This window comes from Micropterus salmoides, unplaced genomic scaffold, assembly GCF_014851395.1.
Source record: "Micropterus salmoides isolate LMB-PRFRI ecotype aquatic unplaced genomic scaffold, ASM1485139v1 Ms_hic_scaffold_7, whole genome shotgun sequence".
NCBI classification, from domain to species: domain Eukaryota; kingdom Metazoa; phylum Chordata; class Actinopteri; order Centrarchiformes; family Centrarchidae; genus Micropterus; species Micropterus salmoides.
The window spans coordinates 26,348,391-26,371,590 of record NW_024044459.1 but is presented as its reverse complement, the minus strand read 5'-3'; the positions used below and the strand labels follow the sequence as shown (position 1 = coordinate 26,371,590).

The 23,200-nt window shown below is 40.6% G+C and overlaps 2 protein-coding genes across 5 annotated transcripts; one reads left to right on the top strand and one right to left on the bottom strand.

Moving 5' to 3' along the window:
* Window positions 1-947: 947 nt before the first annotated feature.
* poc5 (POC5 centriolar protein homolog (Chlamydomonas)) lies at window positions 948-10,282 on the top strand. Of its 3 annotated transcripts, none has more exons than XM_038704281.1 (13): window positions 948-1,140; window positions 2,996-3,079; window positions 3,636-3,789; window positions 4,462-4,569; window positions 4,714-4,913; window positions 6,176-6,352; window positions 6,652-6,756; window positions 7,255-7,434; window positions 7,898-8,081; window positions 8,470-8,603; window positions 8,966-9,067; window positions 9,313-9,483; window positions 9,613-10,282. In XM_038704281.1, exons 1-13 carry the CDS (start codon window positions 1,093-1,095, stop codon window positions 9,745-9,747), a joined length of 1,782 nt encoding a protein of 593 aa, XP_038560209.1. In that variant the 5' UTR covers window positions 948-1,092; the 3' UTR covers window positions 9,748-10,282. The 3 variants fall into 3 exon arrangements, with proteins under 3 accessions (XP_038560209.1, XP_038560208.1, XP_038560210.1); XM_038704280.1 differs by having other exon boundaries at window positions 4,462-4,575; XM_038704282.1 differs by lacking the exon at window positions 948-1,140 and adding an exon at window positions 1,692-1,779 and having other exon boundaries at window positions 4,462-4,575.
* Window positions 10,231-15,970, bottom strand: LOC119892157 (ankyrin repeat and death domain-containing protein 1B-like). 2 transcript variants are annotated; one of them, XM_038704283.1, is made up of 15 exons: window positions 15,754-15,970; window positions 15,266-15,366; window positions 15,057-15,155; window positions 14,853-14,951; window positions 14,506-14,610; window positions 14,317-14,418; window positions 14,051-14,149; window positions 13,482-13,580; window positions 12,268-12,366; window positions 11,990-12,088; window positions 11,769-11,867; window positions 11,421-11,516; window positions 10,849-11,050; window positions 10,496-10,627; window positions 10,231-10,375 (listed from the first exon to the last, which is right to left on the bottom strand). In XM_038704283.1, exons 1-15 carry the CDS (start codon window positions 15,908-15,910, stop codon window positions 10,320-10,322), a joined length of 1,644 nt encoding a protein of 547 aa, XP_038560211.1. In that variant the 5' UTR covers window positions 15,911-15,970; the 3' UTR covers window positions 10,231-10,319. The 2 variants fall into 2 exon arrangements, with proteins under 2 accessions (XP_038560211.1, XP_038560212.1); XM_038704284.1 differs by lacking the exon at window positions 15,754-15,970 and having other exon boundaries at window positions 15,057-15,147; window positions 15,266-15,504.
* Window positions 15,971-23,200: the final 7,230 nt, after the last annotated feature.

Below are 23,200 nucleotides of genomic sequence, written 5' to 3'. Positions count from 1 at the left end.
GACTACACTGTTATGTTGACAACATGGCTAAACATTTTGACTAACTTGTTCATAAACAATGACAAAAGGATTTGTCATTCCGATGGCACTGACATGTTCACTGACATAAAGATTTAATTTTGAGCGATATAGACTAAGGATTTTGAGCAGGTCCCAGGCTTTTTCAGATAAACCACTGTGTTGTGCTGTTTGTACTACCTGTTTCAAGAAATACACTTACTGTTTTGCAAATGTTAAGGATGATTCAAGAGAAACTGAGAGAAACCGACTGTAAACTCATTTCTAAGCCAGAAGAAGAGGCTGGGCACTAACATTTGGCTATTATGTACTGTATTTCCACAAAGAGTGAAACTAACAACCCAAGTTGGGATGACAAAAAAATCTCATTTAAAGAGAAACTGTGATGAATGCATCGCCGAAACATGTGAATCGTCTGCTCTGAAATGGAAATAAGTCATCTGTAGGAGCTACGACTCTTTGTCAATCCTCCATTCCCCACAGAGCAGCAAGGATTATCCTCTGTGCCTCACAATTCTGGTTCAAATTCATAGCCTGCATAACTGTCAAGACATGTAATAATAAAATGTGCGTGTGTGCTGAGGGGTGTCTTTGCCTGGCCTTGCTTGCACTAAGTAAACATTCTGTTTATTTATAATATATATTTGACATAAAATGTAATAGACTGAATGCTTAATTCACCAGTCATACCTCAACACCTTTGTGATCATCTGTCAAACTGCTGTTTTGGGGAGATTGCACCATCCCCAATGTAACAATTCACCCGCCCCGCCCCCCCTTCAAAGTCAGCCTACAGGTCTTATGACAATACTGACAGGACACCTTTGGACAGAGAAGTACGCTCAGCACTTAGCCAGGTGGTGAGAGGGCTCTGGTCCAACAGCACTGCTTGCAGCTCTGCCACAGCTGAGAGGGACCATATGTCTCTGCCCTCTAGAGTCTGTCTCAGCCAGGACTGCCAAGCCGTTAGGCCTATCCCACATATGTGTCACATAATACTGTTAAGCTTAGGTCTGCAGGAGGTTAAGAAATTGCTGCAATTCAGTTTGTTTTGCCCAAGTGAACAACAGAAAAATGGCCACAGGGCGGTGGTCTTCCCCAAGGACGTATACCTTACGACAGGTAAGTTTGCTTCCTTATGACAGCCCAGTTAAGCTCTATGCAGCGTGACAGACTGATGAAACGCAGTTGGGAAACCATGTTTGTTTCTTGAATGGGCAGAATTGCCAACAAACTGTTTGCCGGAAATAACTTCTTCATTGTGACTTTCATGGGATTATCAAAACACAAACTAACAGCGTAGCCATTTACACATTGCTATGTAAATCTAGGATCTTTCAAGAATTAATTAATTAGGTGTGAATTAATTTGACGCTGAGAGAATAACGTTAGCGAGGCGATGTGTGAACAGTCGTCGGCTTATCGTGGGCAGGGAAACCATACGTACCATGATGCAGACTGTCAGGATACATGTAAAATTTATAAGGTGTGCTGTCAAAATAACAGTAAAAAACACTAGCTTTTAATTTGTACTGTAGTGGGCACCGCAGCTGAGCTCTGCGTTGTTCCGCTTACCGTTACCACGGAAACATTGTAACCAATCAGAGAGGATTTAAAATGGTGCTTGGAAACAGCAGCCAATCATAGAGTTTGTTGTTTAAGAGTCAATCGGTTTGAAACGGCAAAGCAAGCATTTTCCAACTGACGGAATAACTCAGTTGAACGGAGAAGTGTAGAGGCCTGCATAGATATATAAACCAGGTAAACATTTTTTAAACATGTATTATCTGTGTAGGTACGTTATCTCGTAGAAACTGTAAAACAGCACTAATTGCTTCAGAGAGCTGTGTGTAAAAACAGAAGCGTCCCTGTTTTGTAAATTGTAAATTAACGTTAAAGCTATCGGCGTTAACTTAACTGTACCGTTAGCCTACAGAAAGTTAGACTGTTAGTTAGGCAGTTTAAGATTTTCGGTGGTGGTGTGTTTAGCTTAACGTTAATTAACGTTACAACTTTACATTTTTGTTAACAAAGAACAATATCAAATGTATTGCAAAATTTAAGTTAGTTAACTTAACGTTACAGTTTGCACGTTTTGTGACGTTATATGAACAAAAGTTTTTTCTATCATTTTTATCTTATTGATTCATTGTATTGTGTTGTACCAGAGATGGCTTAAAGCTTATTTTCATATGCAGTACGTTACCTTGGCAGGTCACAATTAAAACATTCACACAGTGATAGAACAACAATAAACAAACAGAAGAAGTCACATTATAACCTTTTTATATACAGTCTATTATTATAACAAGTGTTGGACATCACACACACACATACACACATTTTGTCAACAACAAGTATATGTTAGAACATTAAAAACAAAGATAGTTGTATACAAAATAAAATAATCAATGGTTACAGAGTTGAAGAGCTTTTAGCAGATTTTTCACTGGACTTTTTATGTTGGCTGATAGTACATCCCACTAAACTGTGGATTTCACAAAAGCTGACGAAAGTGCACAGTACAATCTCTTAGAGAAGATATTTTATAGAGTTCTCTGAATGAAAGTAAACACAGTCATGGAAGAGGGACCAAGCCATTTAAAACTGTACACACAAGACACAAATTAGAAAATATTCTGAAATAGTTTTTTGTACTTGGCCACTTTCATATAGCTTCTTTTTACCCTATATTCTATAACTAGTTTAGTCCCTTGTGTCCTGGATATACAGTAACAGTTGGTACTAAACTACCATGTGGAAAAAACAATTCTGCTGTATAAAATCTTGATAAGCGTTATCATTTGTCCCAAAGACAAACATTTTAGATAGCCTACAAGATTTATATACATGTTAATATATAAATACTTCAGTATAAACCACATTAAAACATATGACTTACACATGAGGCATTGCTAACTGTTGGCAGTGTTTGCTTAAACTAAGACCATTGCAACTGTATATATCTTTTGTCTAGATGTCCTCAGACGAAGAGGAACCAACCAGTCCTGTTCTGCCCAAGGACTCCGATCCGGGCAGCTCTGTCTCCTCTGAGCTTCAGGTGAAAAAATAAATAAAATACATTCACAATTTATGAGCCTTTATGCTTTAGTCACATCGTTCAGATCAGGGACACAGCAAAATTGTGTAGCACATCTTCAGAGGGAATTGGTTAGGGCAAGCAACGCATGCAGTCAAACAGTCACAAGTTTTACACAAACACAATCAATAATCCAAACCACTTATTGAAAACAAAGGTAAACACACCCAAAATGTCTATAAGAATTGCCCATTGTATTGTAAAACTAAAGTGGCGGTGCGGGGGTGGGTGGCGGAGGAAGGGGGAAGGGGATTACGGTAGTAATTTTAACTCATTACCATTGACGGCAACGTTGCCCTGCACGATAAAATACTACATATTAAGTTGTGTGTGTTGCTTATCCTAATAAAAGTAGGATTAGGAGCTTAAAATTAACAAAGATGACTAATGTTAACATAACCAATATAAACAATAGCTACTACTACTACGAAACTATGAAAATCTAAATATCTATCGATAGACAAAAGACACTGGTCTTTTTATAATAAAATTTTTTATACTGTTTATGGATCAACAGGATGAGTATGAGGAGCTCCTCCGCTATGCTGTGGTCACCCCTAAGCTTGAGAAACTCACCAGTGCTCACTTGCAGCGGCTGAGCACCTCACATCTGTCTGCAGAAGGTCAGACTTCCCAGAGAAAAGATGACACAAAATCACAGCGCCCAGCAGGTATCTTGGAATCCTCTTGTATGCAAGACACATTCACACAAATTTCACTAAGCCTTTCTGACAGAAATACAACTTGAGCCCCCATCAAATGATCAGCTGTCAAAAAGGATTTGGCATCACAACATGGAAAAAATGTAGTGTGTGTTTATCAGTCTTATATTTTCAGCCTGTAAACCAGTCTAGGCAAGATGCATATGATAATAGTCTGTCAGATTGTACCCTGTATCTCTTTCCCCTACGATACCCACATCTTAAACAGTCTATCAGTATCTCTCTCCTCCAGCTCCAGCTGAAACTCTCATTGGAGGTTTAGTGCTTTAACTGTCATGGAGTAGTGCACAGGATGTAGAAAGCAGATGGGCGATTGGTAATGATCTCCTGGTACTCTGCCAGTACCGCTCTTTAGAGTGCAGGCTTTCTCTTCCCCCTGCAGAATTTAATTAAGATATTGACATAAATGCATTCCTGGACGAGAAGCCATGCTCGTCCTACTCAGCATTCTGGCCATCATTTTTGTTCTTAAGCTGTCTTTGTTTTCTGACTTTTACATTTTATTTTTACCTTTAAATTGTGCCTAATTTATCCAGGTTAACACCTATTTCCCTTTTTATCTATTTTCCATTGTGCCTCTCTCTCTGACTTTTTTTTCTCATCTCTCCTGTATTCTGTCAGATACTGCCACTGAAGCTAAAGACGGGAGGCATTCTAGCAGGAGTGTGAGATTATCACAGGCCTCTCCCTTGATCATTGAGCCCTCCATACACTCAAGAGCCTCTCATGGTAAAGGTCTGATATCAAATTGTATACATTTATTTAACTATCAAATTAGCTTAGATATTATGAGACCATCCCGTTGCAATTTTTCCTCATTTTCTATTGATATCCCATCTGTCCGTGTTTCTCTTCTTTTCTTTTTCCTTCCAGCCGAGGAGATAGCTCGTCGCTCATCTAGTAGGGCGTCCATGCTCTCAAATCCTCCCTCTGACAGGTTACAAGCGGCAGCTGATAGGTCTAGGCCAAATAGCCCAGACCCTCTCGAGTCTGCTGTGACAGAGATGTTTATCTCAGAGGAGAACATAAGCAAGATGGAAAACCTTCTGGACACATGGAGCAACAACCTGAAGGTTAGTCTGCTACTTCATACTGTATAACTCTCCATCCACAGTCAATCAATTTACTTATTTGCTTTGTGCTTGAAATCTGACCACAGATAATGTTTTATGACTATATATAGGGCTCTGACATAGCTGAATAATAACTACTTACATTTATATACACACACACGTGCACACACACTATAATATAACATTTGAGCTCAAGCAGTTTGCAGTAAAGTAGCCCAGGCTGGCAGATTTATTCTTGATACATTGACATTATGTAACCATATTGCTCATTTTTTATGAAAAATATGTATTTTAGTCATAATTAAGAGTTTTGCAGAAGTGGTCAGATCTGTGGTACAATGTCAACAGAGCATTAATTGTGGCTTTGAACAGCAGTCTATAAGGCAAATAATACCGTTTCTGGAATACAAAATTTTGTGTGTTTAGTGGTGCTTCATTTATAAAATCTAAAATAGTGTGTGTTGGAAAAAAACCAAATGTGTTTGTCCTAAAAAAAAAAAAATATATATATATATATCCTTTTAGTTTATATTAATGTCGCTGACACTGCATGTTTCAGATCATATGTAATTTTGAAACTGCATAGGTCATACTGTACATGTTGTAGGTTTATTTTGACATTTCCCAAATTCCCATATTCATGCAATTAGACAGACTAAGGTAGATTAAAAGCAAGAAATACTGTGGACAATGTACATAAGCAATGGTGACTGAGTTCAGAGATTATAAGGAAATGTAAAGTATTGGAGTCTCAGGAAGGCTTGTTGAAAAGGATGACAGCTCTCCTCATGGCACCAGCGACCTTTTAATTGTGTCTCTGATTTTGGAGGAGGTGTGTGCCTGGACGTGGGTGTCCTTCCTGCCCTTTTCTTCAAATGTTGTACAGCTCATTCATGGAGGGCAGATGACAACCAATCACCTGCAAAGTGGTGCTGATAAAGGAGAAGAGTTTGACCTAGGAAAAGGCAGTGAAGAACGACTGTAGTAGAAGATGTTGAGACTCTTTCTGTTCTCTTGACTGATAGAATTGCTTGTGAGTGTCTGCACATTAGAACTGTAAATCAAATGTGCTAGACTAGACTAAAGATTAAATCTACCAGGTTCGTGTATTTTGCAGTTGTTGTCTATGACAAAACCTCAAGCACACCTGTTTATCTAAGTTAAAAACTGAAGTTATGTGTGTATGTCCATATATAGTACATATTTACTAAAGTAGTATAATGAGCACACTTTGACTATCCCACTCTTTATTCCCTAATTAGTCAAATGTACTGACTGAGCTCAGGAAGTGGAAAGTGGCTTTCAAGGAGCAACACAAGCTGGAGATAAGGAAGGAAAGAGAAAGATATGCAGCACAGACAGCTGGCCTAAAGTCAGAGCTAGACAGTCTGAAGGAGCTGCTACACACCTACGAGACTTCCAACCAGAGAAAAGATGAGGTAACTATGTATTTATGTGCTTTCTTCAGTACATGATGTGCTCGTTGGTCGGACATGGCTTCTGTACCAGACTGAGATTTAATTCCCCAGTAATTTCCATTGTTGTGGAAGTTTTAGTGTAGGACTGGGTAGGCCTAATGTACGGTATGTCTAAGCTATCAGCCCCATATCTCTATCTTTTGCTCACTTGCACATTCTGTCTCTCATTCTTATGCCGCTTTTAGCACTCGAAAGAAAAAGATTAGCACCTAGTCTGCTTTTTAGACTGACGGCTTATTTTGTGATGGGTTCTTCCTCAGGTAATTGTGAACCTGAGCCAGGTGTTGGACAGACAAAAAGAAAAGCTTGAAAAGATGAGAACATTCACCCACTGGAGACTTAAGCACACCGAGGCCAGAGAAGAGGTACACTGATGACACTGTGGTGTTTCCCACAGGTTGAAACCCTATTTGTTATTATTTGTTGTTTTTAATGCAATGAGCATATTTACCTGGTCCTTTATACAACATTTGTGTAAAGATGTTAAGAATGACATGACTGTAAAATTACTGGTAGTGAATGTATGTTAACATTGCTAGATTACTGTCAGTGTAGTTTAATGGTTATGCAAATGAGTATTATCTGCATGGTTTCAGACCTATACATCACTATCAATGATCTTGCACATGCCATATTTGTACACAAACTGTACATATCTGACTCTGTGTGTGTGTGTGTGTGGCTATAGCTCATATTGTTGCCATATTTTAAACTGGAAAACATTGTGGATAACTCATATTTTTCCCTAAACCATGACATAGAAAGTACAGCACAAGAGAAAATGTATGCACCTGCATAAGAATGAATTATAGGTGTAATTATGTCCTTCTGAATATTTTCATGGTCTTGTGGTTCCCTGCCAGGCTCATGCTGCTCAAGCAGCGCAACAGCACTACAATTTGCAGCTGAAGAAGAAGGTGTGGTTAGGCTGGCACTCTCTGATCCAGAAACACTGGAAGGTCAAGGTGGAGCGGGCTTGCCGTGCAAGGGCTGAAGAGGTCTGCTCCCGCCTGTCTACAGAGTATGAGGCCAAGCTGTCAGAGGTGAATAAGTGGGTGAAGGACCTGCACATGAAACTCATTGAGGTGTTTTACCACAGAACACTGTAGTCAGTAAGATATTGTATATTTACAGATTTGAGCCCTGTGAGGCAGATCCAAAGCACCACTGGTTACCATGATTTATTAATTTCTTACATGTATTTTTCGAAGGACTCTTCGGTGAATTGTTATAAATTGCGTCAGTGAAAAATACCGGTAGCCACACTAAACTTGATTAATAGATTGCAGTGAAATCACTGCAGAGCGAGTATGTTGAGATTGAGAAGGTGTGACTGGAAGAACGAAATCAAGTTTAATTTGGGTAAAACCCTGTTATTAACATTGTTACAGAGTGCAACACAAAGGCCTAAGATTGAAAGCAAGAAAATGAACAAGGAGTCAGTCACGTATAAACTGATAAATGTCTGATGTCTTTCTTTACTCTACCTGCTACCTGTCTCCGCAGCACTGTGAGGCTGTAGAGAAGGCCCAGGCAGAGATTCAGAGACTACGACTAGAGCGAGAGCGCTATGAGGAATCTATGAAGAAAGCCTTCATGAGGGGCGTGTGTGCTCTCAATATGGAGGCTCTGGGCATGTTCCATACTACAGAGGGATGGCCAGAGCAACCTCCAGTTCATGATCAGCATGGTCTGTAACAGAATCTTGCATCCTGAAATGCATTTCATTATGTTACTGTCAAACTGGGCTGTTAATTGAGTATCCTTTTTTCTTGCTTTGAACAAGAGTTGATTTTATCTTTATTATCTTTATTAATAATCACTTGATATTAAGTGATATTAATATTAATTTATATACAATGTACTGACAGATCTTCAAACAAGCAAGAGAGGATGAAGGTATTCACTTCCCAACACAAAGGATCTAGATTTCCTAATCGAGCGATTAGATTCAGAACAATTGTAAACTCAGGTCCAACATTCAGCTTTTAAAATAAGTAATTTTCTGTAACTACAACAAACTTGCATCAGGGTTATACTGTACCAGAGTCTGACTGAATATGTTTTTCTTTCTGTAGATGTTTTGCCTCCCCAGGATGAGCCTGGCTCTACTACACTGGGTCAGCTTCAACCATATCCCATCTCTTCCACACGGTTCAGCCCAGTACACTTTGACCGCCCGGATCCTTCCCACAGTGAAGCAGAAGATATGGTGGGACACTGACATTTTCTAATGAAAATATACATTTATTTAGATACCATAGTTCTTCTGTGACATAGCTCAATTTCTTCTCAGATCTCTCGTTTGATCATTCAGTCCATCATATAAAAGAATTTGGAATATGTGGTTGTATTTTTCATAATTCTTTTTCTTTCAATTTAAATTTATTTAAACTTATTTTGCTGCAAATTCACACTCTTCAGTGTTCTCATGTAGATGCTACTAAAACAGAAGTATGCTCAAAGTAATGTTAACTTTGCTTTTATAATTCCGTCTGTCTGTTTATTTATTTGCCTCATTTATGACTCACTTCCTCTAAATCTCCCTCCTGTTCCTGATTCTCTTTTCCTCAGATGGGCTCTGGGGCCCCAATGTCCAGGGCAGAAGTACTTCCTCCCACTACAATGATGCACAGCTCAGCCCCACCTGGGGGCACTACAAGTTCTCACAAACAGGTTTGTATTTGACATACCAATCTATTGACTCTGGTGCTTACAACTAATGAGAATGTCCACCTTCAAAACAGTTATGTGTGGCTATGATGGCAATTATATATGATACATATTATATCACTGAATAAATGATTTTCAGTTGGTGACCAACAACACAAAATGACAAGTTTAATAAAAAATGTCTCTTAAGAAGACTCTATCCGGGGCAATCACATTTTTACATGATGTAATAATGTTTGATATTTCAGGTCAGTGGTCGTGTCGTCACAGCCAGTCAACAAAAGTCCTCAAAGACCGTAACGGCTCGCATCACAGCACGTACAGACGTTGGTAAGGGTGCACGCAGCAACCTCCAGGTGATGGGAGTGGCTCCGCCCATGAGCTCTGTGATAGTTGAACGGCATCATCCTGTTACACAGGTACAGGAAAGTGTGCAGCACTCCTGTTAGCTGTATTACTATCTATGTGTTATGTGTATATATGTATGTATCATGTGAAGCTGAAAAATAACACGAACATTTTCTTTTGTTTGTCTTTCAATTTTTCAGCTCACGGTCGGTCAAGCCACGGCTTCTAAGTTTCCTCGCTCCTCCCAACAGGCCCAGAGCTCCACCGGAGGCAGAAGCTCCTCCAGAACACACACCAGCACGTGCCATGTGCACTCCATCAAAGTAGTTGATTGACCACACACACATCTCCCAGAAAGTGTTTCTCACCTAGTCTAGATTGAAAATGTAACACATCCTATGCAAAAATCCTAGAAATAGTTACCTTGGGATTAGTTTCAAGTCCATTTTATTAAGATCTTGGTATGACTCTGCCATTGCTTTCTACATTTAAAATGAACATTTGATTGTTATTTTTGAGCTTCCTTTCATGAATGTGAAAGGCACAATTTCCTGAGCAATAGGATTTTTCTCAGAAAAGTGCAACATAAACACAGGTGTTTAGAACTGCACATGTAAATATTTTTAATTACCAGCAGCTGGACATAGTTTAGAATTACAAAAAGGACAGTTTTTTTCCTCTGAAAATGTTTTACTTTCAAATTGTAAATTATGCACAGGTGAGACTGTACTATAATGTGTAAAACCACATATTTTAAATATTTGTTGCTGACCATTCAACTCCGCAGGCTGTTTAATTTACTAAATCAAAGCCATATGTTAATGATCAGAATTTTATTTTTAGAATAAATTATTAAATGATGTACATGAAGTTAATTGTGCCCGTCCATATTTTGCAGTGTTAATCCTCATGAAATGTTGCAGCTCTTACTACTGGCATTCTCTGCCTCCATCCGAATCTTATCTGTAAAACAAATGAACATTTTCTGTAATAACATTTCAGCACATACCGCCAGGCAGCCCAGCTATAGGTTTATAGATTCCTGAGCATATTTGTTTTGGGAAGATTGTTAACTGAACATACCTGCAGCTTTCTTGTTTCCTGTGAGGATGAGGCCTTGGTAGAGTTCTCTAGCAGGGCACTTCTGAGCCAACTCCTCCCCGTGCAGCCAGATCAGCAGCATCCTGTTCCCATGCTCTTGATAGCTGTGCTGACCTGTGAACAAACACACAGTACTGTACGGTCAGGACAACAATTCAACTAATAAAAGTAGCCTAAAGATTGTCTCTATGGAAGCATATGCATTCTGTTTTCCCTCATAAATTCAGGGAATTTAATCTGTAACCTTTTGTTTCCAAGAGGCTTATTTTATAGTATTTCAGAGGGTTGTCAAATGCGCAGTCAAAAGCCTGTCTAGTCAGTGTGAGTTTTGGCACCTGTCCACTGCTCCTCGATGGCCGACACTTGCTCCTTAGTGAAGCCCCAGTGTTGTGCCAGTCTTTTCCAGTCTCCTGGTTTCAGGAGCTTGTACGCCAGGTGCCAGGTCATTGAACGGAGCTGCTTTGTCTCATAGCGGTGGTCGAGTTTAAACGTTAGTGGATACTCGCTGTGAACACTCTGATTAATCTCAGGGTTGGCCTGAAAGGTAATTAAATCACATCCTCAGATTGATGAAGGCCACAAGCCACAGAGAGCACAGGGGCATGGGAAGACATTATTGGAAAGACACACTCAAACACATGATGAGCAATATGAATGCCAAAATGAAAATCAAGAAGGGAATCAGGCATCCCCTTAATTAAATTGATGGTAAATTGGTTGTCAAATGTTTCTTGGTTGTGATTCTTTTTTTTTTCTTTTTTTACTATAAATGCTTTAATAGTATTAGGGGGGATTAAATTAATCTAGATTATGATGTTAGGAAATGAATTATTTGTCATGAATGCAATTATTGATTTTGAGGCCTCAAGAACGTATTATAGCACACATGAAAAAAAGTATTATTCACCTTCCTCCAAGCGTAGTGTCTTTCTGCTTTGATGATCATGTCCACTATAATCACCTCATCTGCTCTGACTGCCACACCCAGAGCCGTCTTACCCTGCTACTCCAAATTCAACAAAATACACAAACTTTAATTAGAACTGCACGGTATCAAATTTAGAAATAGATTTTTCTTACAGTTTCAATGTCTCCTACTGCTTTTATGGCTTAAATTAATCATATAGTTTGTTGCCCTGTACATAGCCTGACTAACAGATGTTGGTCAAGTTTAAATCCTGAAAAAAGTACAAGAGCGTAATTTAAATTATGTGGCAACTACTCTATGTTAGCTCTAGTTTGTGAGAATTCTTACCCTGTCCCGGAGAGTCAGGTCCACCCTGGATTTAAGAAGCATTTCCACAACTTCTATTCTGGCCAGCTCTGCAGCAAGATGCATAGCTGTCTGGGACCTCTAACATTGAAGGTATGGGACAGGACAGTGCAATGAAACATACAAGAAAACATTTTCTAAATAACTAAAATATTTATTTTCTTATTTATAATTTGTTTAACGTCTTATTTTACTGATCATACCTTATCAGTGACATCAACGTTGCAGCCGGCCGTCAGTAGAGAATGGATGACAGGGATGTGACTGTTCTTCACTGCCAGGTGGAGAGGAGCCTCTAGGTTCTGAGAGCAAAAATATCTTGTTACACAACATGAGCCCAAACAATAAAGTATTAGTTTAGGAGAAAATATGTAAAACTACAACAATACACATCGAGGCAGAGTGTGTGTGATCTGTTTTACCAAAAACTTTACTTAAAGAGTGTAGGCTACTACTGCCACCTAGCTTTTGTGATGCTTACCTGATTCTTGAGGTCTGTGTGGGCTTTGTACTCTAAGAGGAGTTGGACAAGAGACGTGTCTCCTCTTTCTGAAACTGAATGGAGAGCACTGCCTTTGGCCTACAAGAGAGGGAGGTTCAGCTGTAGGCATGCTGCCAGTACAAAAAGCATATTTACCACATAAAATTTGCTACGGCCTAAAGGATTAACCACATTAAAATATTTTCAATAATACATTAACAACATGACACCTTGGGCCTGTACTATGAAACAGGATTTGAGATCAGCGAGGTAACTTCAGGGTTAACCCTAAAGCTTATGTTCAACATAAGAGATGAACACTACAGATCAGCCTACTGACCAATCAGTTCTCTCGGAAAATGAGATCACCATCTGTAGAAGGTCCGTTTCACACATCCTGTCACAGCGATTAAAATAAATGGGTTTCAAATTTCTTATGTTAGGCTGAATATTATAGTTGGGTAATATTATTATTTTTATTAAATTAAGCTTGAGACCGGTCACGTAGCACCCACTTTTTTCAGTGGCCTAAATGTTGAGATTCAGTCTTTCAACCAATATCCGGGCACTTGTTATGGCATGAATGGAGTTCTCGTTTTGTTGCTTTATGAAGTTATGTAGCAAAACAATGTTTGCTACATTTGAGTGTGTTAAATTAATCATATTTTTACGAAAGTTCGTAAAAGTGACGAAAAGTTCTTGAAAGTGAAATGAACGACCACTTATTCAGTTCCAGAGGCCTTTAATGTCAAAACGCCAACACCTACCGAGTACATGCCAATAGTACACACCAAAGCAACACATTCATAGTATAGCTTACGCCTGTTAACTTAAGCAAACTGTCTGCGATTCTCTGTATTCCTGCAAGTGGCAGCTGCTGTTGGCTGGATTATGTATTTAACTATGTCATATTTGTCAAATATTATAGTTTGCTCTTCATTTGTAAAATATGACGCTCTACTGCCATTGGACTTGTTCATGTTTGCGATTGGTCATCTACTGCAAACGTTTAGTGATCGTGCTCATGGATGGATTTGGACATCCCGGGTTAACTTACAGAGTTGATAACCAGTGACCGCATAGCCTGATTTCGGTTTTTAGGGTTAATGAAGCCAGATAATGAAAAGAAATCCTGGGTATGTTAAACTTGCTTCATAGTATAGGCCCCAGGTCAGTGATTTCTATGTTCAAGTCAGTACAGTGCCCTATTGTACCATTGTGAGGATGTTGGGGTCACAGCCAGCCTCCAGAAGGGCCCGGACACATTCTTCTTGGCCTTTGTCTGCAGCCTGGTACAGAGCTGTTTCACCATCCTGCAATACAGGAGATACATCAAAAAATAGTGGTGCGACATAACCATAACAAACACAGAAAATTCTTTTTATTACTATACTCACAACATTATAGCATATATAGAAATGTTTTCAGGCCTATAACCAAGTAGATGAGCGTCAGTAAGTTAATAGCCAAAACATTATATGATAATGGTTTATGCTAATTTTTCAGGGAAGTCTTTTTAACAATTTAAATTAATAACCGGTAATGACCATGTCCATCATTAGGCTTCAATCCCAGTTAGAAGAATGTTTGACCAGAAGCACCAAGTATAAATTATCAGTCAGAGTTGAAGTTCAAGCCAGAACACAGTTTGCCTTGTTAGATAATAGTAACCAGTACACGTCTTAATGAATCCAAAGTGGAGTCACCATCCAGCGGTGGATTAGCCACTGAGCACACACTGTCACAAACCAAACCGTGATAGAGAGGATGTTTGATTGTCTACCATATTGACTTCATCCCGAGTATCAAAGCGCTGCAGCAGCAGCTGGACTGCATCCAAGTGGCCGTTTGTGGCAGCTAAGTGCAGGGGCGTGTCCCCTCTCTGGGAAGAGCAGAGGGAGGGAAACAACTCACATCAAGGAGGGTCTGACTTTGAGCTTTCTTGCAGGTGTGACACAAAACAATGTGCTCTCAGACACACAAGATCATGAATAGCCGTGTATTATAAATAGATGCACACAAACCAAAAAAAAAGCATTCCACACACACCTTGTTGGGCTTCATGGTGGCCATGTTGTATGGATCCATCAGCATATCTAACATTTGAACACACCCATGCTCTGCTGCCAATGCAAATGCCCCGTGTCCTGACTGAAATATGAAAGTTAATTTACGGCATGTTTTTTGGTAGTTCTAAATAATTTGTCCAAAAGGGAATCAAAAATTAGTGTCAAGTACCTGGTCATCTTTGTCTAGTTCTTTCATCTGCAGGTCATTAACAATATACTCTACAATTTCAGTGTGGTTGTTGATAGCAGCACAGTGCATGATGTTCAGTCCTTCCTGAGGTGTAAAAAGAGTTGGATTTGGACACAAAAGGAGGGTCTGCACTGAGGCTTGTAATGAGACAAGCTTACAAATGTTAGATTCAAAAATCCAGGATAATGAAAATTAATCAGGACTCAGTGTTGCTTATGCTTCTTTTAGAACTGTTGCACAAAATAAAAAGACAAATGGCACAATTTCTCGGTATTTTGCTCTGTCAGTTAGTGAGAAACAGTAGAACAAACTTGCTGCTTCGTTACCTCGTTCTCAACCTTCTGTTCAGCCCCAGCCTTCACTAATAATTTCAGGATCTCCAAACTGCCAAACCAGGCAGCCAAATGAATGGGTGCCACGCCGTACTGTCAGACACAGAACACAAAATGGCAGTTGTGATTACTTAAATATTACACAAGCTATTGTCTGGGATTCAAGTTTTCCAATGCAGTCATTTCAGACCCTCTCACCTTGTCTTTTTGGTCCACCTTGACCCTGCGCTGCACAAGAAACTGCACAGCTTCCTTGTTTTTCCCAGCTACTGCATAGTGAAGGGCAGTCCTATTATGCTGAGACAAACAACTTAATCAGTAACATCCAATTAGCCTTTGAGTCTGTTAGTTTTATATTAAACAATGCAGTGAGATGCACATAGAGGGTTTGTTTTATGAAGACCCACCTCATTCATTGCATTGGCATTCAGTCCTTTTCCAAGAGTCTTCATGGTCTCCACGTCATTACTTTTAGCTGCTTCCATAAACTGCTTCTCTGCATCAAAGACTGCACCACACAGCAGACAGGAAAAGTTTACATATAACTATTTACATTAAATATAAACTTTAATGTACATAACAGCATGTATAAGGTGTTTAAAATGGCATTTGAGTCACAACTTCAACAGGAACACACTGTAAGGTAAACTGAGATGAGTGAGTATCTGTTTAAGGTTTCAGCCTTGTGCAAATATAGTGTGTTTCTTGGAAAGAAACTGTCATGCTGTGGGCATGCAGTCAGTACACCGGAGTGAAAAACTAATGATTAACTTTAACAGTATAAACTCAAAAGCTCAGTCCTGAACCAGATGAAATAATGCTACATAATGTTCTATAATTTTTATGTTCTGTTAAGCCACAGTATGTATTTATTTTCCACCTTTTAAATACTCACTTATCTCTTTGTTTTCATTGTTGTTGCCCGTATTGTATGCGTGCTTGTTCCGTATATAGTCAACAAACCCCCTCACTGTCTCCTGTCTCATCCACTTTCGAGGGTCCAAATCGTCTCTCTTAGGACAATGCTTCTTGATCATCCCCCTCAAAGCCATAGCTCTTCTGTCCACTGAGAGGTTCTTTCAATTACCTGTGTAACCACAGTGGGGTTGGTGTAATTATAAAAATAAACAGTAATAATGTATGCACCAAACACAAACAAAAACCTCAGGACACAGATAATTCAAGATGAAGATGAAGATGAAAGATGAATCTAGTTTCATGTAGTTCCTCTCTTAAAAAAGTGAATAGCAAGCCTTGAAATGGAAGTGTACTCCCACTATTTTCTTAATGATGAGGGCTGGACCATGTTTACTTTACTGGCTCACACCCTTGACAGACTGTAGGCGATGATCTGTAAGGTAAAGTCGTTTTTTGCAAGTGTCTGGTGGCAGTCACGAGTGATGTAGTAGCTGTTTATTGTTAAACAAAAAGGCTACCACTGTTCATACAAAAGGTCTGTCTCTGTAGAGATGCTTTCCATAATGTTGTCATGTTCAACTTGTAGTGGATGTTTGCTACCTAGATGGAGCCATGGGGGTTCAATCTCAAAACGGTTTGCAATGTTTTCGGATTGAACGACCTTCCTTGCAACGTTCCCGCTAAACTCAGTAATTTGAGCGAGTGTGTGTTTTATCATAAGTTACTGTCACCAGGATGGTCTAATTATACTCAGTTGATAGGAACTACTTTTCCTTCCGACTGTCAAAGTCATGCTTGCGCTAAGGCTCTGTGACGGAGCTTCTTTGAAGTGAGCTGCTGCAGCCCTTTACATTTCCTACGATTAAATACTGACTCTGGCCGACTGTAAAAGCAAGCACGCCTGGCTGTATTTTAGCTGTGAAGGTAATAATATTGCTGTGTGATGTGTGTGCAAAGACAGTGAAATACTTTGGCAACACTGCACTAAACATCTGAGATTAAGTCAAAATAATACGATGATGTTATTAAGCAGCAGTTCTGAGCAGGATATTTTCATTATAATTAAAGAATATGACAGTAGTTTGATGTCTTGTCATTATGCAGCTATTATTTTGAATTGGTAAGGCTACAGCCTACTCCTTATTTCGCTCATAAATACAGAAACGGGAGAGGGGAGGTCACATTAAACTAGAAATAAAATATGCAAACAGTATTGGTATCGGTATCAGCAATACCAGCCTGGGTATTACTTGGTATTGGATCGGATAGGAATTAAGTGGTATCGCACATCACTACTGGGGCGGCTGTGGCTCAGGAGGTAGAGCGGGTTGGCCGTTAATCGGAAGGTCGGCGGTTCAATCCCTGGTTCCCCTTGTTTGCGTGTCGAAATCTCCTTGGGCAAGATCCTGAACCCCGATTTGCCCCTGGCGGCTGTTCCGCCAGTGTATGTGTAGCTGAAAGCCAGGTCAATAATCAGTGTTCAAGATATTTGCCAACCTCCAGACATGATAGCCTTAATTTTGACCTAACCTTGGGGAGTCTTCCCCCAGAGTCTACGTGTCAAACCAGAGTCTGTATTTCTTTTAATTCCAGAGAATGTATGGAATATTAAAGTTCATAATAAGCAATAGCGTAGGTTTTCCTTCAGCAATGGATGAGCCAATGAATTAGGCAGGAGTTCTGGGGGCCCTCTCCCAACTTAATTTCCTGCATTGTCGTGAATTTTTTTTTTGGACCAATTGCCTTGCCTTTTCTGCATCAGTTTATGGAGGAAATGTTTTTAGGCTATGTCAACGGTAACACAAAGCTCAGGCAGTAGGTGACAATTTCAAATATAAAACATACCAGAACATAATTCAGTATGTGTATGGCTTTGAAGCATTCTGTATTTACTAACACTAATTAGTTCCTTGCATAATGCGCATTCTGTAGCTACCTGTCAGAAGCTCTGTCTTAAACTTGACTTTTATCCAGTTTTAATCCACACTTTTATGTTACATTTTTTATATCCTTTTATTTAACTTAAGTTTTTAACTTGAGTTTTATGTGGGTTAAGGATTGTAGTCATCCGACATGGATTTTAAGCTAGATGGCCGTAAAAACACTATCAACGCTACTGACCACAACAAAGCTCCGGCGACTAACATTATGCTAGCCGAGATAACTCTGCCCCTGAGGACTGCACACTCCTTAAGAAAGCCAACAAAAAGATTGCTGACCTTATGGAAGACATCCAACGACTTTCAGAGGACCTCAGAGAGAAAGATTCCCTGCTGACTGGCTTTATGGATGTGGCTTCAGTACAAGCCAAACAGATTGTTTCTCTTAGCACAACCACTAACATCCAGGACACCGTATTATGGGATCCCTCTACCCTTCCAAGGCTTTCCTCCTGCTCGACTCCAAAGCATCAGTCAACCTGGGCTGCCTCTCCTCCGCACATCGGCCTCTCCAACCGCTATGCAGCCCTGTCTGACGACACTCTGGTCCATCCAGCGGATGCACCTGCGGCTTCAAGTCGCACTGACACGGATCCCTTTCGGCGGATAGTGCCTGCTGACACTGTTGCATCTCCTCCACTGGGCCTGATCGGCGGCCGTCATCCCGGTCAAAAACCTCTGCTTCCCGACGTAGGATCCTGAAGGAGGCTGTGCTCAGACACTCCGGAGGCCTGCACCGTCGGGTAGCCCCTCTCTCAGGTCTGTTACTGCTACTTCAACACAACACTTGGCTATCTCTGGTCCCATTCCCACTGTTGGTCGCGGTCTTCAGAATCGATAAATTTAATATTTTCTGGCAAAGAATGTCTCTTTTTAAGACAGACGGACTTCACCCAAACAAACGGGGCTCAGAAATGTTAGCTGCTCACATACAGCAGGTGGTGCGGTCCACACATGATTTACGTGAATGACTAATCATTCATGCAGCACACCTGGACACACCACCGCTCACTGAACAGATCTCTGCCTCACTGCCTCAAACAACTGTCTCCACCTGCTGGCACTTAAAGCCGTCTGCTACCAGCGCTGTTCCACAGACTTCTATTCCTGTCATCATCACGCATAGACCAGTAAACCGAAATGTGCACATCCCACACAGAAATAATAGTAATCTTATAAGGATTAGGACAACTGCACCAACTCCAGCACCCAGAACAAACTCATTTAAAATGGCTCTCTTCAATGTGAGATCACTGTCAAGTAAGACTTTTATCTTAAATGATTTTATCTTGTCTGCAAATCTAGATTTTATGTTTTTAACTGAATCCTGGTTGCAAATGAATGACTATAGCCAGCTAGCTGAACTGTGTCCGCCTCAATATGATTGTTTTAGTCAACCCAGGGTCAGTGGTCATGGTGGTGGGCTAATGAGCGTGTATAGGAAAAATTAAAATGTCATCAAGTAGGCTGTGATGAATTTAACTCCTTTGAAGTTCTCACTCTTAAAGTTGGAGGGCTGCAACCTATCATATTTGTTATAATTTATCGCCCCCCAAAACCGCCTGGAGGGTTTTTATCAGAACTTCCTGAATTTTTATCTACTCTGGTTTTAAATTATGACAGAATTGTTCTTTGTGGCGATTTTAATATTCATGTTGATGACCCCAACAATGTTAATGCAACTGACTTTTTAAATATGGCCACTTCTTTTAACTTCAACATGTCAAAGGGCAAACACATAACCGTGGTCATACACTGGACTTGGTTTTTACCCTGGGTGTCAGCATTTCCTCTGTGGAATTAGTGGACATGACCATATCTGACCACAGATGTATTGTTTTTAGCTGCGATTCGCCTGTTACTCATGCCGCCTCACCAAGCTCCGTGTGTTCTCGCATCTTTAATGAACAAAGTGTTTCAAAGTTTTGCGCATTCTTTCAGAGCCAAAGCCAACACCTGTCTGATTCCAACACCAACAATCTGGTTGATCACTTCAATCATATCTGCTTGTCGTCACTAAATATTACTGCTCCTCTAAAGGTTAGGCCTGCGTCTAAAGCTAGTAAGCAACCCTGGATAAATGACAGCATTCGCAGCCTAAAAAGGGAATGCAGGAAAGCAGAGCGCAGATGGAAAAAATCCAGTCTCCAAGTCCATTACCTCAGTCTGAAGGATTTATTAATTAACTACAATAACATGGTTAAGGATGCAAGAACACACTATTTTCCTGAACTCATTACTACACATAAACACAATCCCAGGTTTCTATTTAAGACTGTGGATCAGCTGGTAAACCCAACCCCTCCTTGTGCCTCAGCTGGAAGTAATGATGACTGTGAATTGTTTTTATCTTATTTTACCAATAAGATGGTGTCAATCAGAGCCTCTATTACCCCCACCGCCTCTTACTCAGAGGTCCCTCACCAGCAACAAGAGAGTTTTAACCAGTTTTATCCCATCGACTTGTCTGAGCTTTTAAAAACAGTATCACAAATGAGAGTGTCCTCCAGCCCACTTCATGTTATACCTACAAAGTTTTTACTGAAAGTAATAGATTCTGTTGGGCCCCATTTGATCTCTGTTTTTAACAGCTCCCTATCTACTGGTTGTGTCCCTGATTATTTTAAAACGGCTTGCGTGAACCCACTTTTAAAAAAACCTGGTTTAGATCCCTCCCTCCCACAAAATTTTAGACCAATTTCTTTTTCAGATTTTAGAAATACACTGCTCAAAAAAATAAAGGGAACACTTAAACAACACAATGTAACTCCAAGTCAGTCACACTCCTGTGAAATCAAACTGTCCACTTAGGAAGCAACACTGATTGACAATCAATTTCGCATGCTGTTGTGCAAATGGAATAGACAACAGGTGGAAATTATAGGCAATTAGCAAGACACCCCCAATATAGGAGTGGTTCTGCAGGTGGTGACCACAGACCACTTCTCAGTTCCTATGCTTCCTGGCTGATGTTTTGGTCACTTTTGAATGCTGGCGGTGCTTTCACTCTAGTGGTAGCATGAGACGGAGTCTACAACCCACACAAGTGGCTCAGGTAGTGCAGCTCATCCAGGATGGCACATCAATGCGAGCTGTGGCAAGAAGGATTGCTGTTTCTGTCAGTGTAGTGTCCAGAGCATGGAGGTGCTACCAGGAGACAGGCCAGTACATCAGGAGACGTGGAGGAGTCCGTAGGCAGGGAACAACCCAGCAGCAGGACCGCTACCCCCGCCTTTGTGCAAGGAGTAGGAGGAGCACTTCCAGAGCCCTGCAGAGTGACCTCCAGCAGGCCACAAATGTGCATGTGTCTGCTCAAACGGTCAGAAACAGACTCCATGAGGGTGGTATGAGGGCCCGACGTCCACAGGTGGGGGTTGTGCGTACAGTCCAACACCGTGCCGGGACATTTGGCATTTGCCAGAGAACATCAAGATTGGAAAATTCACCACTGGCGCCCTGTGCTCTTCACAGATGAAAGCAGGTTCACACTGAGCACATGTGACAGACGGACAGGAGTCTGGAGACGCCGTGGAGAACGTTCTGCTGTCTGCAACATCCTCCAGCATGACCAATTTGGCGGTGGGTCAGTAATGGTGTGGGGTAGCATTTCTATGGGGGGCCGCACAGCCCTCCATGTGCTCGCCAGAGTTAGCCTGACTGCCATTAGGTACCGAGATGAGATCCTCAGACCCCTTGTGAGACCATATGCTGGTGCGGTTGGCCCTGGGTTCCTCCTAATGCAACACAATGCTAGACCTCATGTGGCTGGAGTGTGTCAGCAGTTCCTGCAAGAGGAAGGCATTGATGCTATGGACTGGCCCGCCCGTTCCCCAGACCTGAATCCAATTGTGCACATCTGGGACATGATGTCTCGCTCCATCCACCAACGCCACGTTGCACCACAGACTGTCCAGGAGTAGGCGGATGCTTTAGTCCAGGTCTGGGAGGAGATCCCTCAGGACACCATCCGCCACCTCATCGGGAGCATGCCCAGGCGTTGTAGGGAGGTCATACAGGCACGTGGAGGCCACACACACTACTGAGCCTCATTTTGACTTGTTTTAAGGACATTACATCAAAGTTGGATCGGCCTGCAGTGTGGTTTTCCACTTTGATTTTGAGTGTGACTCCAAATCCAGACCTCCATGGGTTGATAAATTTGATTTCCATTGATAATTTTTGTGTGATTTTGTTGTCAGCACATTCAACTATGTAAAGAAAGGAGTATTTAATGAGATTAATTCAAATCCTAGGATGTGTTATTTTAGTGTTCCCTTTATTTTTTGAGCAGTGTAATTGTGTCCAAACAGCTGCTCACTGTACAGGAAAATAACAAGTTATTTGAAAAGTTTCAATCTGGTTCCAGGAAGTACCACAGCACTGAGACTGCCCTGCTTAAAGTCACCAATGACCTTTTAATGTCTGATGAAGGTATGTGCTCAGTCCTGCTACTTCTGGACCTTAGCGCTGCTTTTGACACCATTGATCACAACATCATGTTAGACAGACTGAGGCACTGGGTGGGGATCTCTGGTACTGCCCTAGAATGGTTTTCATCCTACCTGTCAAATAGGAAGTTTTGTGTGTCTGTAAACAACTATGTCTCTTTGTTCTGTCCAGTTAAATATAGTGTGCCTCAGGGGTCAGTCTTAGGACCCATTTTGTTTTCCTTATATCGGCTTCCCCTCGGACATATTATCCATAAACATGGCATTTCTTTTCATATTTATGCTGATGACACACAAATATACTTGCCCGTCAGATCCACAGACCCTGGAATGCTGAGTTCACTTAACAACTGCCTTTGTGAAGTTAAAAAATGGATGTCAAATAATTTCCTCCAGCTGAACTCAGACAAAACAGAAATCCTGGTCATTGGGTCCCAGCAGATGGCAAATCAAATACTGCCATCTGCTGGTTCACTAGTAAATCACATTAAGCCTGTTGCAAAGAACCTTGTTGTTTGGTTTGATAGTAATTTAAATTTCGAGCAGCACACCACAAAGCTTGTTCAATCATGTTTTTATCAACTTAGAAATATAGCAAAAATTCGATCTATGTTAACTTTTAAGGACACCGAGACCATTTTACACGCCTTCATCTCATCACGCCTGGATTACTGCAACAGCCTTTTCACTTGTTTAACCCAAAAATCTACTGATCGACTCCAGTTAAGTATTTTCTAATGAAAACGGTAGCTAAGGTTTTGATGACAATGATTGAAAGTGCACAGGGCTGTACTTTTTCAATATGGCATGCCAATTTCAACAGTACAAAGTTATACATGGCAAAAGACAGGAAAGGATTCATAGCTACACTTTTGCTGTTTGTATTGTAATTTGTTGACACAGCATGCCATTGTGATACAGAAAACAAAAAGACAAGACTGTTCAACAGCACTGCATAGCACAACAATAGAATTTACAAAATTAGAAATGTAAACATGTGAATCACTCCTTAGGCTGACGTTCCTGTCTGTTGGTT